Raw genomic sequence first — 15,730 nt, 5'->3', positions numbered from 1 at the left:
GTGCCGGGATTTAATCTATGCGATTCGATGTGGATATCTACTATGCTGTGTTTGCTGATCCTAGCTAATTGCCTGTTACTGACTATATGACATGCAACATGTGCTCACCTCAAAGATCTGAACCCGATATCAGTCTGCATCTTATAATTCCATTCATTCGATGACTTTTCTCCATACACCGATGATTGGAGTCAAGATTTTTTCGGAACTCTCGAAGTGAGACGTGGGAGCCGACAGATCGAGAATCGATTCCCTTAATCCTCGCTTGCGATCCCTCGGCAATGTCTGATCGCCTCATGAAGACATCGGAGACTCTCGCCCCGACACCAGAGGACCGCCCCGGTCAGAGCGGCGTGGACACATACGAAGAGGTATTTGACCGTCGGCATCGCCAGTACTCGCACTGCATCATTGTCCTGGTAATGCCGATACGATCTTCCTCGGGCATCGAACAATGATCGGCACCATGTTCGCTACTGGCCAGATTTTCGGAACGTTGCAACATTACTTCCTCCGCTCGTCGTGTCTTGAGCTTCACGCCAACCATACAGTGTCGGTCTAGGCACCTGATGAGGCGCTGTAAGATCCTGATCAGACAACGTTTCAATGGACTTGGGAGCGGGGGCGACATCGACGGAAGGATCTGACCTGTCCCGAAAGGCGATGAATATAGTTGCTTGTGAGTCATATATAATATCCGTCGTCGCCTCTTGAGCCATATACATTCTATCATCCAACACATATCAACCTCCTCTCCCTCTGTTACTGATTTTATTCCTCGTCCACTGTAATCTCCTCCCAATATAAGCGTCCCTTCAACCCGGCTACGAACCCTTATAATGTTTCTGACACCCCTTGTCCTCGCGGGCTGGGCGCTTGCTTCACCCTTACGATCAAGAGACAACAGTACCAGTACTTCTTTGAATGAATCTCCCACATCGACACAAGCAGAAGATGTAATCGCCACTAGTTCTCTTACATCTACTTCGACCTCTTTGTCGAGTGCAACGGCTACAAACAACCCCAAGACGTATATCCTATCCAATGATTTTGACATCACTGATACCCCTGTGAGCGATCTTCTTCAGCTGGCATATACCACCAATCTGACACTCAGACGACAAGAGAGTATTACTGGACAATCGATACATACTCCGGAGGTGAGTTAACGATTAATTGCTTCAGGTAAACTGACGATAAGCTCCCGATGGCTTTGTACGCCAAGTATACGCGATCAACGGTCAAATTCCAGGTACATTCCTCTTCATTCTCCATAGTTTTTCAACTGAGTGATAGGCCCCACGATCGAAGCCAATCAAGGAGATAGAATCGTAGTTCACGTAACTAACCTTCTACCAGATGGTCAGAGCATCCGTATGTTTTTTTTTCCAGATCGTCGTCAAAATCACTTGCTTGACGCTGATCTTTAGATTGGCATGGGATCGACCAAAATGGCACACAATGGATGGACGGAGTTGCCGGTTTTACTCAAGTCCGTAATCCTCTCTTCTCCTTCTCTTCCAGTGTAAAGGTGTAGCTGAAGGTAATAGTGTCCTATACCTTCCGGAGGTACTTTCACGTATAATTTCACAATAAATCAATTTGGGACTTTTTGGTATCATTCTCACTATGGAAACACCCTCGCCGATGGTCTTTATGGAGCGTGAGTTCTTTTCAGACTTCATATTTCAGACCGAAGTTGACATGAAAGATTGATAGTTCATTCTGTAAATGATCCCTTGCAACGTGGGAGGGATTATGATGAAGAACGTTTACTGTTGGTTCAAGATTGGGTGTGAGTTCTTTCTATTATACTTTGTTCTTTGAGACAAACGAGCTGAGTAAAAGACACGACATGTCAGAAGTCGTCGTGAATGCTCTGAAAAGTCCTCAGGGATATAAAGGAGTGAGCGATTTGTCGATCTCGGGGACAGAGATGTTGATGAATGTAGGGTATCTTACCACCCGAAGGAGACTCAATTCTTCTCAATGGAGCAGGAGTGACGAATTGTTCTGATACTCCAGGATGTACTACACCTTCACCTGCTGAGATTCATGTGCCTATTGGGAAACGTATTCGAGTCAGGTTAGTCAATGTTGGTTCTTATGGTGAGTTTCGTGTTTCTCTCCCATTCCCTCATCACTGTGCTGTTTCTGGCAGCTTCCCCCCTCTCAATCATTATCTCTTCTCATTCTTCCATGAGGAATGCTCAAATGTCAGTATCGAGTTCGTCTAGGCTGCTGGTTCGTCTCTGTTTCGGCGTTGATATGAGAGACATTTAGATCTCAGCACTCATGACAGACTTCCTCCGTGTTTCTATGGATGAACACAAATTGGAGATTGTAGAACTAGACGATTGTCCCATTTACGGACCCACCATTGTTGAAACCGGTGTCAACCCAGGTCAACGAACTTCATTCATCATCAACACCAAGCATGGCAAAGCCGGTGATGCATTCTGGATTCGAGCCAGTCGTGGGATCGGTACGTCCATCTTCTGTTACTGTGGTTCTGACAACTCACTGATGCTCATGGTAGGATGTACCGGTGAACACCCATACATCGGCAAAGCCATATTGCGCTACGTGAATCACCAAACCAAGCACACAAATAGTCTTCCTCGTACGTCGCCATGGTAAGTTTTATGCGAAGCTGTGGTTCAAAGCTGACGTTCGAGGCCGGGATTAGCAGCTCCCAATGCCACATGTCATGATCTCGATGAGAACCATATTGTCACTCCGCGTGTGGCGGTAGATGCTCCCACGGACATCCTGACCACGGTGGAACTTCACAGTCAGCTGGGAAAGTTTGTGGATGTTACAGGAGCTGCATTTACTGGTTTCGTAAGTATTTGTGATCTCCCTCCTTCACTCTCACTCGTCATATGTTGTATGGTCTATAGGAGTTGAATGTCAATCGCATGACGCTGACCAGGTAGGGTTGGAATGGTACTACTTTCCAAAACCAAATAAACTATCCCCTATTACAACAAATAGAAAATGGTCTTACACTCAACTCTTCCCTCGTCGCAGCTGGTACCTTCCCTCATGTCGGCGGTGGAGACATAATCATCAACAATCTTGACCCATTCGATCATCCATATCACGCTCACGGTCGAGCGTTCTCTATAGTCGGACGTGGATCTGGAATGCTGTTAGAGTCACAATTACCTGGAATCACATTAAACCTCACGAATCCTTTGAGAAGAGATACGATTCATATTCCTGCAAAATCATGGGCTGTCTTAAGGTTGGTGACTGATGATCCTGGTGTTTGGGCTTTACATTGTCATTTAGGATGGCATTTGAGTGTGGGGAAAATGGCAGCTTTGGTTATTCAACCGGATGCGGTGAGGAATTTTCAACAACCTGCAGATTGGTTAGGTGTGAGTGTTTTTTGATTCCTCCATTCACATCTCCACCACAAGTCCGTACTGTTTTATGTCTCCTCCACCAGTCGTAGGTTGTATCCCGGCATCGGTTCCTTTATGGTAGGAGTGAACGTTAAAAATCTGTCCCCTGCCCATCCTCTACCCCCCCAACTCTCTATAACCACCTCGGACACTTCTTCAACATTCCACAAATGTGGGGATATTTTGGTGAAGCCAGAATGGCATGGCTAACTTGTAGTTATGCGCCGGTACGGATCCTGAGGCCTTTGGACCTGTATGACAAGCATGACAAATATCCGCATCTGAAGTCGCAAGAGAGATCTGCAGTGTAGAGGAGGATAAAGGAAAGTACAGAAAACATACACGGAAACTTGATGTCATAGTGAGCTTATATCGACTCTGCATGCATGCCCAATCACTCTCATCCATCCTCTCACCTCGCTTTCAATGTGTCGTGGGCGTCGATCATCAACATCTCACATTCTACGTACATCCAACCCCTCACTGATGTTGATTCCTACAACCCGCGTGACGCCAACACGACCTCTTTTAACCAATGGCATTCCAGGAATGGAGCAATCAGCAAAGACACGTCTCGTCCCCGCTCAAATGATCCGCAATGCAAACAGCACTTGTCGACCTCTTCCCCGCTCAACGATAAAAACAGTGCAACTAGCTCTTTCATAGCTTACAAACCTCCGTCGCACGGATCGTGGGTAACCCCCTCTTTGATCTAGCCAAGGACAGACTTACAGAATATGTTCTCTTTGGACGCGTACTGATTCGTTCATCAGACATCACATGTCTAACCCAAGGCACCCTAAAGAGGCGGATCAAGCATTGACCTAGAGGTACAGTACGTTGCTTGACGACCTATTATGAGAAAAAAAGATTGAAGAAAGAAGACGACCATCTTACCCACTTGACATTTTGACTATTTGCTTTGAACACCTTATTCACCCTCAACTTTTTCCCCCCTCCTTTTGGTATTTATTTCTAACTTTTTGATTTTACACTCCTTCGCTCTTTAGGTTAACCTCACTTGCTGCTCGCTCCTTACTCTAGCTCGTACAATTCCATTCCCTTAAATTTTTCATTCGGGCCAGAAGACTATCTCTCTTTGAACTCTTCGGACATTGGCTTTACATATTGGGAATCTGGTAAGTTCCCATTCGAACAAAATCCTCCCGTATGGACCTCCTCACTTCCCTTCCCTTCGTAAGTAAGCAACGCACCCACACATGTGCCATCTTCTCCTTTCAAACCTGTCAGTCTCTGTATCCCAACAATCTCCAATGTCCTACCGACACAGCTTTCGACCCCGAGACGTCACCTGGAAAACTCCGCCAAAGGAGGTGTGAAACGCGTTTGATTTCTCTTACACTTGTCGGACTTCCAAATTATCTAAAGGACCACACTCGCGACAGGTGGTCAAAGAAATAAATCATTTCGGCCAGCCGGGTAGACATCTGTATATCTTTTCTTCCACTTTCTGCCTCTTTGCCTGGTCCGCGTGTTACTGGACTTTCGGCCTTTGAGAATCACCGACGCTAATAGGCTAGTACCACACAACTACTCTCATTATTGATACATATAATACCCCTTTAAACAGCTTGACATTTCAACTATCTTCCTTCTTCCCTCACGCTCCTTCTCATAGAATATTCACTTATTTGACTTTGGAAAACGATGTGGTTTGGAGTTATATTGTTTCTCGCCCCACTCGTCTTGAGTCTTCCACAATCTTCCAGGTGAGTAGATATGTCTTCTCTCATTGAGATAAACTGACAGATTAGGACGGATCCTAGTCCTAGAGGAACTACCGTGACCAATGACCCATCTATCTTTACGCTCGACCCTGATTTCTTGATCACTGAAATACCGGTCAGTACTTTGATCTTTGAACAATCGCCATTCTATCGTTTCTTTCTTCTGTTCTATTCTTTCTTCGCCGGTTTTCTACTTTCAGGATTCCTCGCTGTGCAAACCCGTTTGACTGTACAAATACGATCGCCTGACACAAGGCTAATTCACAGCAAATCAGAGAATGGTTTTGGACTATTGAGTGAGTCTCTCACACTTTTAGCTTCCGGATCTCTATCTGTCAGCTGACACGTCAGAGCTGCTACTGGAGGTATGTAACCCGTCCCCTCAGAAATCACCACCAAGCAACAGCGTCACCGACAAATGCTGAGTATAGCTCCTGATGGTTATCAACGTCAGATGTTCACAGTCAACAAAATGTTTCCAGGTCCGTCCAGATCAACTATAGCCAGTATCGAGCTGATGGGTAGGACCTTTGATCGAGGCCAATGAGGGAGATACGATCTGGGTTCATGTGACGAATAAACTTGATATTGGTCAGACGATCCGTAAGTCATTTCTCTTTCTCCTTCTTTTACTCGTTTCCTATTCCAATCTCGGCACCAGATAAATCGATTAAGTCTACCTTTCTTCAGGCGGAAAGATGAGGAGAATCTCTCGCCTTGAGCCCGTCAGTGAGATACAACTAATCTTCAGATTGGCACGGCATGTTACAGAATGGTACGCAGTATAACGACGGTGTACCTGGTTTTTCTCAAGTGAGTATTCATTCGGAAACAACCAAGAGGCTGGAGGAGACGGAGTTGGAAGTTGGCTGAATGGTAGTGTCCTATTCCCCCAGGTCAAACGTATACCTATCAATTCACGATCAACAATCAATACGGTACATATTGGTGGCATTCACATTATGCCAACACTTTGGCCGATGGAATAGTTGGCGGGTGAGTTATCTCTTGTCTATCTACTCTTCACCTCTCAAATGTATGAGTACCAATGAAATACCGCAAATGTCTTGTAGGGGGAAATCGACAGGAATAAAGTATAGGAAGTAATCTGACCGTCAGACTGATCGTTCATTCTGTCCACGATCCCCTCAAACTCGGACAGGATTTCGATGAAGAGCGTATCATCTACCTATCCGACTGGGTACATGAACAATCTCAAGTCATCGTGGCTGACTTGCTATCGGGAGGATACAAAGGAGTAAGTGAACTCTGTGCAAAAAGTCACGATAATGTATAAGTCCCAGCTGATCATGTTTAGTCTGTGGCGCCACCACCGGTAGACAGCGTTCTTATCAACGGTCAGGTAAGTCTCATCATGACGAGTTATTTGTATTAGCTGATATGAAAGGGTCGATTTAATTGCTCTACTGTGACGGATGGTACACCTTGCTCTGATTTACCTTATCCAGAGATTCATGTGCCAAGTAATAAACGAATCAGATTTCGTATAATCCACACTGGAGCGCACGGTGAGTTCTCTCATCCCCTACATCTCCTTATGGAATCATTCGACGTCAGTTGTTGATCCACGACTTTGCCCACCGAATTCTCTGTAACCAATCTCACAAGACTTTGTCATTCCATCACGTACTTGCCGCATGATGCAGACTAGAGTATTGTACAATACATACTAGTGCAGAGCAAGATCAAACCGTTGACTGTTCAGAATCTTTCCGCTTGTCGATAGACAACCACCAGTTACTCGTAGTGGAAGCCGATGATTGTCCCGTATACGGTCCGACAGTAAACGAAATCATTATTCACCCAGCTCAACGATACTCCTTCATCGTCAACACAACTTCAGGATCCAACGGAGATGCCTTTTGGTTACGGAGCAACGTGGCCTTGTGTAAGAACTATCATTCAAACCCTCGACTCTCTTTTCAACATTGTCAAGACACAAGCTTACTGTCAGCCTGTTTGGGCTCAACACAACCTCAAGCGGGACTCGCTGTATTTAGATATGTCGATGATGTGAGTTCAGCCACGACTTCCGAGCCGACCACTGAACCTTGGTAAGTTCTTTCATGGACAGCTGAATGAATGAGCTGACGAGAAGGGATGATTTGGCAAATGCTACGGCTCCTTGTGTCGATATGGACCAGCTATATTCTTTAACGTACGTCCAGTTTAGTTTGATATGGTAGTGATCGTCTGATGAGCTAGACCTAGAGTTGCGGAAGATGCTCCAACGTCAGTGTCACAGACAAATGTCCTATCGAGCGTCTTTGGGACGTTTAGTGATGTCAACGGACATGCGTTCTCCGGTTTTGTGAGTGATCAATCTTTAGTACTAATGTCAAGTATTCCGGGAAACACCCTACCCCACTCTTCGCCGTCCGAGACTAGTTCCTTCTCGCTTCTTTAGAAAACGCGTCGATGGCCTCAAGAAGAAGGGAGTGATACTGATGCTGACACATCAGGCCATGAACGGTATCACCTACCAAAACCAAATCAATTACCCTCTGTTACAACAAGTCGAGGAAGACGTACCGATCAACAGTTCGTTGGTCGCCAACGTCGCTTTTGACGGTATCGGCGGAGGAGATCTTATCGTGGGTTTTACCAATCATTCTCCCGCTGATTCCTTCGACCTCCTACTCCACTTTTATCGGTCTGACATTTATTTTAGCAGCAAACATCAATGCGGTATAGAAAGTTAACGAAACAGATCAACAATCTAGATGGCTTCATCTCCCATCCTTATCATCTGCATGGACGACCATTCTTCCTCGTCGCTCGTGGCAGCGGCACTATGGATGCAGAAGGTCTTTCCAACGTTCAAGTGAACACCAACAACCCGTTGAGAAGGGACACGTTGCTCATCCCCGGCGGAGACTGGGCAGTTTTAAGATTGTTAATGGATGATCCTGGTGTATGGCCTTTACATTGTCATATCGGTTGGCATATGTCTCAAGGGAAGGTGAGTTGATTGCCATTCAATTTCCCTTCTTCCTCTTTCAACTTGGCGATATGGTTGTTTTTGTTGCGTCTGGTCCTTTTCATGGTGATTTATGTTGCACGACACCATCTCGATTGTCGATCTTCAGGTCTTGTCCAGTCTACCAACGATGCCTTGTGGCGAAAGTACGGGGCTTACGATCAGTTGGCAGCTGTGGTGATTCGACCAGATGTTATCAAGGAGATTGACCGGCCGTCCGCATGGCTCGACGTAAGTGTCTCTCACTCCTCCATCTCGAAACCGGATTGACCTGTAGCTTTGTAAAGGAACAGACCGGAACGCCATCGGTCCAGCTTAGAGAACCTCCGACCTTGTCGAGAACGTATCATGGGGGAAAGTCAGATTTGACATTGTTATTGCATGTCTTCATCATGGACATTAAGCATTGTTTGGACATTTGCATATTGTAATTTGGACATTTGGTGTATTGTATATTGTATGCCTATAGATTGTCAGAAGGTACGATGTGATACCAAACTCACTCACATCTATGAATATCAATCTCTCCATCCCAAAGCTAGATTTCATGCGACTGTTTCGTATGGCATTATTCGACCCATGACACTAAGATATTCTTTCCGTGACAACAGCCGTGAGGACGGTGATACTACTATTAGCTTCCTCCATGGCTACGACTTGAGTCGCTTGTCGGATGCACATATTTTTCAAAGCGTCGCACGGCTCGTAGACTGATACCAAGGGAGAAGGTGCACATCCGTAGATATCTGAGAGGGCATTGAAGGCATAAGGTATAGTAACTCACTCATCAACTTTCCCCCCTAAAAACCTCTTACTATATTTCTTAGCTTCCAACTCGAAAGGTGTCTTCCATCCTTCTTCCAGTCCCGTCCTCATCATACCTCCTCTAGCATAACCGACCAAAACATCTGCCAAAATTCTTGCTTTCTCACTAGCCCTTTCTCCCGGTGTCAAATGTGCATTAACCGGTTGATCCAATACCCTCTCTACAACTTGTTCCAATAATGGTAAATGTTCAAAAGGAAGATTATCACTCATTCCATCCGTATAAATCAACACTGTATCTCCCGGTTGTAAATCCGATTTGAATTCATCCCCTTCATTCGGTTTCGTACTGATTGGATCTGGCATTAAACCTTGAGCTTTTTCTTCTAATTCAGGTGAGATCATTTCCCCTTTTTTCAATGCTCGAAGTTGTTCTATGATGGATGATCTTTCTGATGATGAGAGTTTTGGTTTAGGAGGGAATTTCGATAATTGATATGGAGTGTTAAATGCGTGTGTTTGTGGTATTGTTGTATGTAAAGGTTTTGAAGAACGAAGGATCGTACATCCTGAATCTCCTAGATTCAAACCTGATAAAAAACCTGTAGGGGAGAGGGAGATGGTGACGGCTGTTGATGAACCTGCTTGAACTAAGGGATCGGAGAGGACGGCTTGATAAGCTGATGTGAGATGAGATGAGGGGGAAGAGGAAGGAGAAGAACGAGAAGACAAAGTGTAGTGATATAGGAGTGATTGGGAAAAAAGTGAAGGATCATATTGAGGTGCCCAACCACCTACACCATCTGCTACTGCCAAATGGGTCTGAAGCAAATTAGATTTGAAAACTCTTAATCTGTTCAAAGCTTCCCTTTAGTCGTATACTGGCACATTCTTGGAGTCTGACCTACTCTTTCGGCTCCCCAATAAACTATCAAGAGCATGGTTCAAAAGTCTATTCACGAGTCTGGCAAGAAGCTTGAAGCACGGCAGAAGGACGATGAGAACGAGGGGAAAGAAAAAGGGAAAAGAGAGAAGAGGGAAGAGTGCAGAGTAAAGAGTAAAGAGACAAATAGAGTATTCAAAGACGATTCCAGAGACAGAAGGAGAAAAATGAAACAGAAGATAGTGCAGAGAACAGAAGAAGAGAGAAAGAAGAGGACCAACTCACATTCCCACTCCCTTCAACAATAGTAAAGAAATCTTCCCCAGCACCCCATTTCTTACTCTCTTCACCATTACCCTCACCCCAACCACCTTCACCAACCTCCAACTCTCCTCTTCCCGCACGTAACGATAACATTTCCTCTACCCATCTTCCTATCTTATTGTTCTGTCCTGCGAATCCTGCCTTTTTCGGTCCAGCTTGGGGATGGATAAATGGAGGAGAATCTTTAGAGGCGTATGAAAGTCCAAGGGAGTAGAGTAGACCTTGGTGTGGGAGAATGTGAGAGATGGGTGGAGTGAAAAGAGTTTTGAAAAGGGATTTGGAAGGTCGCATGATTTGGTACGAATCTTTTGCGCTCGCTTCTTCTCAGAGTGATAGATGGAAAAAGGTCATAAGAGATTTGGGATGGTAGAGTGGGGAAAGTGTAATTGGGGGAAGACGAAATTTCGTGATAATTCGACGCACGGCGAATTTTTAATTGAGTGGTTTGGTAGAAACATTTCATATCAACTTGTCCGACACGACTACATACTACTACTGACAGGCCTATACTGGCAATGTATTCGGCACATGTATTGACACTGCTCCTCTTATATGCACTCTGAAGACTCCATTCCGCCGCCGCCGCCGCCGCCTCCCTAGATCAGACTGAGAAGAAAAGTCTCAAATACTAATGACACAACTTTCACACCCCCTCATCCATCGACTTGACCTGTGAAACGCAATAAGCCGCCCACAACTGGGCCCACTCAGCTTGATCCCTCTTACGACGTATCTCTTTCATCCACTGTCCGACGTCTTTCACATCGGGTATCCCACGTTCTCTCGCTTGCCAAGACCAAAAGAGACATGAAGCCCACCATTCCGTCTTGGCCGAGTTGTCGTCTTGATATTAGCCTCCCCCTAATCTCATGGGTTTGAGGAGTGGGACTGAGGAGTGGGACCGAGGAGTGGGACTGAGGAGTGGTACTGAGAGTGGGACTGAGGAGTAGGACTGAGGAGTGGGACTGAGGGGTGAGACTGAGGATCGAGGTTGAGAACTCACTTCGATGAGGAAACAAAGCTTCGTCACTGGTTGAAGACCTTCTCGATAATCCATCAGAGTCGGGATTTTCTGGTCCATTGACAAAAGTCGCTTGTTCATCAACGACACCCCCCGCTTGATAGGAACGGGAGGATATATGAATTATCATGACTTACTCGACTTTATCAAGCCAGTAGGAAGCGGATTAGCTTGCGTTCGTTGAGCTGCCAGGTGAAGTTTATCGGCGATTGACTACCTGTCAGTTTCGCTTATGAAAGTTTAGGGTTAAACCTCAAAGGAACAGGTAAGCTCCTTCACACCAATGGTAAAGAAAGAAACCGTGGGTAGCCAAGATCGGTATATATGATAGAAAGCAACATCGTATGTCGAAATGAAAGAGACTTACTTCATACCCAGCTCCTACTGTCCAATCATCGGCGCCCAATACCTTACTGATGTCTCCCAATCTGACTGCATGTCTGAAAGCCTACTCATCAACTCTACTGATCAATCGAGCTACTGGACTGACCTCGACGGCGGTGAACAAACCAGGTGGCAAATCTTTCAAAGGTTGGCCTGAAGTATCTCGGGGAATATTAATAGTGAAGTTGTCCATCTTGTTATTGGCCAGGCTAGATGCTAGAACAGGATTTGTTTTTGAGCTTTTCGAGTAGCGTTGAGGACGAGTAATGGGAAAGATACGAGTAAAAATGTCAGTGTACAAGCTGCGGAAGGTCAAAGCGAGATTGTAGGAGTAAAACGGTAAGAAAGGGATCTTAAAGTACCTTTGATGGTCATGACGACGGTCGTTGACCAAAAGCGGGTATCAGTAAGCGATACATACTGTACATATATTCTTTCAGCCTCGGACTTTATAGATGTGTTCGTGTTTGATACTTGGAACAAGATATTTAGAAACCTCCGCCGCCAGCTGATGATTAGTATCGAAAGACTTGCCAAGATGAAAGATGGTGAAAGACTTACCAAGTGCATCACCGATCAAAAGACCACCCAGCAGTCCCGCACCTCCACCTAACAACAAGCCACCCCCACCTAAACCACCTCCGTAACCATAACCACCATAACCGCCATAACCACCGTAACTATTGTATCCGTACCTACGTCCGTAACCTCCCGAGTATCCTAGAAGTCAGCTTCAGATACTGACCAAAATTAAAGCTCACCATAACCATAAGGATTCGAGTATAAACCTCCTGAACGCGAGTACGGTCCAGCCGGGGCGGCATAGCCGAATGGGTCCGAAGCGTAGTACGCGCCTGAGAAGGTCAGCCTCACCATGTATATGAAAGATGAGAGGGACGAGGAGGACATACGTATGTTCGGATCGTTCATTTGCCGTTTCAGCAACTCTTGCCTTCTACGTAAATATTCTTCTTCTTGTTCCTATACTACATCAGTGATGTCCTAAACAACGTTCTGAAGAAAAATGAAACTGAGTTGATCATCATACTCACACGACGACGTTTTCTAGCTTCTTCTTTCATCTTCCTTTTTTCTTCTTTTGCTTTCTGTCTTTCCTCTTTAGTCCCGATAAGTTGATCTTTCTTCTTCTGTAACCAATTCCTATGTTGTGTCTGTGCGTTATCCCATGGATGAGTTCCATCGGGATTTGCGCCTCTCTCAACCGAAGGACCAGCCGCGTTGTCTTTAGGGGAAAGAGATGAAGAACCTTTTGGATTCTTATCTTTAGCAGCTTTCATCTCTTCTACCATCAAAGCTTCATCTTCTGCTCGTTTACGCATAGCACTGGCCTCTGCCGAATTTGGATGAGCGGGATGAGTGTCGGGTAAAGTACGAAGATATTCTGGATCGTCGTAAGGATGTAACCAAGTGGACCTTTTCGTAGCTACATCGACGTAAAAATGATGTTCAGTCCTAAATTATCAGCCACCCATACGTTTAGTCATGTTGACTGGTACAAAAGTGAAGGTTAGGGAAGGGATGTCTCACTTTGGATCAAAACATCTAACCCAACCTTGTGGCAATTCTCGTTGTTCATCATCCATACTTCTTCTTCCTTCTTCATCCACCAAGCCAGGTGTCAATCCTGCTTCACTGGCGTCACTGATATCGCTCATACTACTGGCGTCACTGTCTGCTCTGTTGTGACTCGGTCGATGAACAGGACCAGTGTTGGCCAAAGCGGGGTCGCTATTGGCAGGATGTGTCACACCAGATGGACTGGTGATATTCAGAGCGGGCTGAGCCATGGTTGTTTGGTAAGAAGGAGGTGAATCGTCTGGCATGATGAGAATTCTCTTGAGTGGGAGCGTGGTAGAGGTACGACGTTGAGGACAGCGGCAATGGCGGTACAGCTAAGTGGTTAGACGACGTCATGGAGGTCTGTGCGCTCAAAGGGCTTATCACACGTCATTAGAACACAAACACCACGTCATCTTCTTTCTTTCAACTTCTCCCCCCCTGTTTGAACCGAGTCTTCGTCCATTCCTCTCACTCAAATGAAGAGATCGATATAGCTACCATGTCAAATCACCCCCAAGTCGATGTCAAATCCCTCAAAGTAGCAGAACTCAAAGAAGAGCTCGAATTGAGAGGTTTGGATACCAAGGGGTTGAAGGCAGTGGTAAGTGTCTTCTTCTCGCCGCAACCACTTCACTCGCTTACATCTCACCCTGTTCTTCATTCGCAATCATGACAATTCCCTCCAGTCTCAGCATCTCATAGTATGCTATGGTATCTGTATGATGTCATCCAATGCTGATATCAGCTCGCGGATCGATTGCAGAAAGCCCAAGATCTTGACGTATCAGGCGGAACGGAAGTTGCCCCTCTTCCTGACCAAGTCGGAGAAGATGCGTTACCACCGAAAGAATTAGCCCAGACGACTCCTGTCCTCGAACAGCCAGATTCTCCCAGTGCTGCTGAGAATCAAGATCACCTTCTATCACCCCCTGCTGGGAATAAGTCAGACGCGGCACCTCAGGAGACGAATGGCCTACAAGATGACATTTCAGGGACCGGAGAGGCGGAGCTTGAACTGGCAGATGGACTTGACGGAGTGGGAGGATCCATGGTGGAGCATGAACCTCCCTCTCCCACCCCGGCAGATATCTCCGAACTGGAAGCCGTCGAACCGGCGGCGTTAGATTCTGAAGTTGCCGCTGATGTCGCTGCGGAAGAAGCCAAGGATGGTTTCCCTTCTCCTCTTCAACCACTTTCCCCCGCCCCGGTGGAAGATGTAGAGATGCAAGACTCAGAATCCAAATCTCCTGTCCCTCAACCTCAACCAGCTTCTCCACCTAGGGAAGTATCGGAGGAAGAGGAAAAGCAGGCTGTCCCTGAGGAAACCGTGGAGGATGTGCAAAAGGGAGAAAACGGGAAGGTGGAAAACGATGATGTGGAAATGTTAAATTCCCCTTCTTCCCCTGCTCGTCCTTCCTCGCCATCTCAACCACCACCGGGAAAATCCAAACCTATCACACGAAATTACCCCCCTCTTCCTCCCTCTCTTTCTCATTTGATACATCCCCCGACAAGAGTGATATACATCTCCAACCTACGCCGACCTCTGATGCATTCTCAACTTCACGATTATCTTTTCCCTTCCACCCCCGAATCCTCCGAGTCGCTATCAATTCTTTTTCCCACCCCTAAGAATCCATTCGCATCCACCTCATACCCCGGATTATGGCTATCAGGTGTGAAAGACCACGCATATGCCGTATACTCTTCCACTGATGAAGCTATACATACAGTGGAACGGATAGAAGGTCTCAGATGGCCTGAGGATACAGGAGCAGAATTACAATGTCAATTTATCGATGAAGATCAAGTCAGGTCTTTAGTGGAGAGAGAAGAATTTGCATGGGGTAGTGGAAGACAAAAGCTTTCATTGAGGATAGTGGAAGTTGATGGAGAGTTTAAGTTTCTGTTGGAAGGTGGTGGAGCATTAGGAGCTAGACCATCTGTCGGTCGTCAGAGTTTAGAAAATAGAGGCTTGAACGATATGAGAGGACAACAGGGACAAATAAGAACTCCACCATTGACAGGAAGTAATACCATGGGACCGAGAGGTATGAACATTATGGGTAGAGGAGGGATACCGACGGGTCCAAGTGGGAGATCATTAGCACCAGGACCTGGGGCACAGGGGATGGGAAGACCACCACCTATGATGATGGGAAATAGGAATGGACCGGGAGGTTATGGTGGAAATGGTGGGTATGGAGGACAAAGAGGACCAATGGAAAGGAATGGAGAACATTATGGTGTATCGGATGGAAGAGGAATGCCCGTGAAGAGGACAAGGGTTAGACCGTCGTTGATGTGGAGAGAAGGACCTGGTGCGACTGTGTAGTGAGTGGCACGCGTGGCACGAGTGGTTTATGATGAATTGAGTGCATGTGCATCTCTCATAGGTCATGTTCCGAGGATGGAATATCACCAATCAACTTCACATGATGTCTTTGTATGTTCATGATGATAAAATACATGACGTGTGTTGACGTCACTAGACGCTTTATGCAATAAGTTAACTCACCTTGAATTGGGAAGAGGTTTACAGTACTCGTACTCGTACTCATGGTGCACGGCGCAGATGACGTCTCCATCGATTGGATTCATCTATCGTCA

The 15,730-nt window shown here is 46.0% G+C and overlaps 5 protein-coding genes across 5 annotated transcripts; 3 read left to right on the top strand and 2 right to left on the bottom strand.

The window, feature by feature from the left end:
* Positions 1 to 839: 839 nt before the first annotated feature.
* Positions 840 to 3,666, top strand: Tmmco1 (multi-copper oxidase laccase-like protein; the record flags this gene model as incomplete). The annotated part of the gene is made up of 14 exons (XM_007005895.1): positions 840 to 1,070; positions 1,118 to 1,160; positions 1,202 to 1,252; positions 1,297 to 1,374; positions 1,431 to 1,492; positions 1,551 to 1,663; positions 1,712 to 1,795; positions 1,849 to 1,906; positions 1,953 to 2,090; positions 2,284 to 2,485; positions 2,540 to 2,636; positions 2,679 to 2,844; positions 2,940 to 3,386; positions 3,631 to 3,666. Coding segments are annotated over 14 exons (1,806 nt in total), but the record flags the coding sequence as incomplete, so codon positions are not given.
* A 1,415-nt stretch (positions 3,667 to 5,081) lies between these two features.
* Positions 5,082 to 8,481, top strand: Tmmco2 (multi-copper oxidase laccase-like protein; the record flags this gene model as incomplete). Its single annotated transcript, XM_007005775.1, has 19 exons — positions 5,082 to 5,143; positions 5,189 to 5,276; positions 5,429 to 5,457; positions 5,513 to 5,526; positions 5,593 to 5,643; positions 5,687 to 5,764; positions 5,913 to 5,974; positions 6,042 to 6,157; positions 6,281 to 6,419; positions 6,480 to 6,524; positions 6,570 to 6,690; positions 6,888 to 7,070; positions 7,137 to 7,236; positions 7,281 to 7,340; positions 7,388 to 7,493; positions 7,645 to 7,776; positions 7,893 to 8,144; positions 8,328 to 8,393; positions 8,440 to 8,481. The coding sequence occupies 19 exons, from the start codon at positions 5,082 to 5,084 to the stop codon at positions 8,479 to 8,481; spliced, it is 1,746 nt and encodes a 581-aa protein (XP_007005837.1).
* A 278-nt stretch (positions 8,482 to 8,759) lies between these two features.
* Positions 8,760 to 10,347, bottom strand: TREMEDRAFT_16396 (uncharacterized protein; the record flags this gene model as incomplete). Its single annotated transcript, XM_007005545.1, has 3 exons — positions 8,760 to 8,790; positions 8,947 to 9,749; positions 10,096 to 10,347. Coding segments are annotated over 3 exons (1,086 nt in total), but the record flags the coding sequence as incomplete, so codon positions are not given.
* A 1,594-nt stretch (positions 10,348 to 11,941) lies between these two features.
* Positions 11,942 to 13,383, bottom strand: TREMEDRAFT_74275 (uncharacterized protein; the record flags this gene model as incomplete). Its single annotated transcript, XM_007005872.1, has 6 exons — positions 11,942 to 12,047; positions 12,101 to 12,259; positions 12,301 to 12,393; positions 12,451 to 12,520; positions 12,592 to 13,012; positions 13,088 to 13,383. 6 exons carry the CDS (start codon positions 13,381 to 13,383, stop codon positions 12,028 to 12,030), a joined length of 1,059 nt encoding a protein of 352 aa, XP_007005934.1. The 3' UTR covers positions 11,942 to 12,027.
* A 236-nt stretch (positions 13,384 to 13,619) lies between these two features.
* On the top strand, positions 13,620 to 15,503 carry TREMEDRAFT_74274 (uncharacterized protein; the record flags this gene model as incomplete). The annotated part of the gene is made up of 2 exons (XM_007005871.1): positions 13,620 to 13,721; positions 13,866 to 15,503. The coding sequence occupies 2 exons, from the start codon at positions 13,620 to 13,622 to the stop codon at positions 15,453 to 15,455; spliced, it is 1,692 nt and encodes a 563-aa protein (XP_007005933.1). The 3' UTR covers positions 15,456 to 15,503.
* Between the last annotated feature and the right edge of the window lie 227 nt (positions 15,504 to 15,730).

The sequence above is a fragment of the Tremella mesenterica genome (assembly GCF_000271645.1).
Source record: "Tremella mesenterica DSM 1558 unplaced genomic scaffold TREMEscaffold_8, whole genome shotgun sequence".
Taxonomy (NCBI): Eukaryota; Fungi; Basidiomycota; class Tremellomycetes; order Tremellales; family Tremellaceae; genus Tremella; species Tremella mesenterica.
Note: the sequence above shows the minus strand (reverse complement) of the source record. Positions and strands in the feature narration are given on the sequence as shown.